At 41.4% G+C, this 937-nt stretch overlaps 1 protein-coding gene across 1 annotated transcript; it reads left to right on the plus strand.

The window, feature by feature from the left end:
- Positions 1-6: 6 nt before the first annotated feature.
- Positions 7-931, plus strand: LOC122333349 (arf-GAP with dual PH domain-containing protein 1-like; the record flags this gene model as incomplete). Its single annotated transcript, XM_043230919.1, has 3 exons — positions 7-107; positions 202-314; positions 793-931. Coding segments are annotated over exons 1-3 (286 nt in total), but the record flags the coding sequence as incomplete, so codon positions are not given.
- Positions 932-937: the final 6 nt, after the last annotated feature.

The following is a 937-nucleotide window of genomic DNA, read 5'->3' on the forward strand; positions in this document are numbered from 1 at the left end:
TGTGTGTGTGTGTGTGTGTTTCAGGGTGCTGAAGGAGCAGTGGATTCGGGCGAAGTACGAGAGGCAGGAGTTCATGGAGAGCGGCAAGAAGCTGATCTACGAGGACGGTGTGTGTGTGTGTGTGTGTGTGTGAGCGAGAGACTCTCAGAATGCTTTCTGTTTCCTTGCCGATGACTGACATGCTCTTTTGACCAATCACAGAGACACGAGACGGCATGCTAATGAAGAGGGGGCGGGACAATGGACAGTTCTTCAGCAGGCGGTTTGTTCTGTCTCAGAGGGACGGCACACTAAAGTACTTCACTAAACTAGACGTGAGTGTCAAGGGCTTGTCAAGATTACAGTTTAAGTCCAATTTATACCAGCTTTATTGTCTTTTTGTCATTCCAATTAGTGCTTATATAGTTTTTATTAGTTTTATCAGCAATTATGGTACTTTTATGATTCTTTTTAAATCTGTTCGATACATATTTAACAACTTGAACATCGAAGAGCAGTCATAGAGCATTTCTTCTGAATGAAACAGAATAACAGGAAATAACTTCCTTGATTTTATTGAGATTAGATCGGATTAAGTTATATCATATACCTTTTATTACATAATATGGTTTTAGTTTTAGCTAAATGTGATTTATTTATTTATTCACTTACTTAATTACTTCCTAATTCTGCCCTGCTGAAGAAAACAGAGAAAAAGTGTTGTGGCAAAAAGTTCTGGTTATTTGAGGATACAGAAATGTGGAAGGAGAGTCAGTGAACGTGAGCGAGGCTGTGTCTGCTGTGTCTCTGCAGGCTAAAGAACCCAAAGCTGTTATAAAAGTGGACACCATCAACGCCTGCTTCCAGCCGGACAAGATCGGAAACCCCAACGGCCTGCAGATCACCTACCTGAAGGATAACACAACACGAAACATCTTCATCTACCACGACAGCAGCA

The sequence above is a fragment of the Puntigrus tetrazona genome, unplaced genomic scaffold (genome assembly GCF_018831695.1).
Source record: "Puntigrus tetrazona isolate hp1 unplaced genomic scaffold, ASM1883169v1 S000000237, whole genome shotgun sequence".
Taxonomy (NCBI): Eukaryota; Metazoa; Chordata; class Actinopteri; order Cypriniformes; family Cyprinidae; genus Puntigrus; species Puntigrus tetrazona.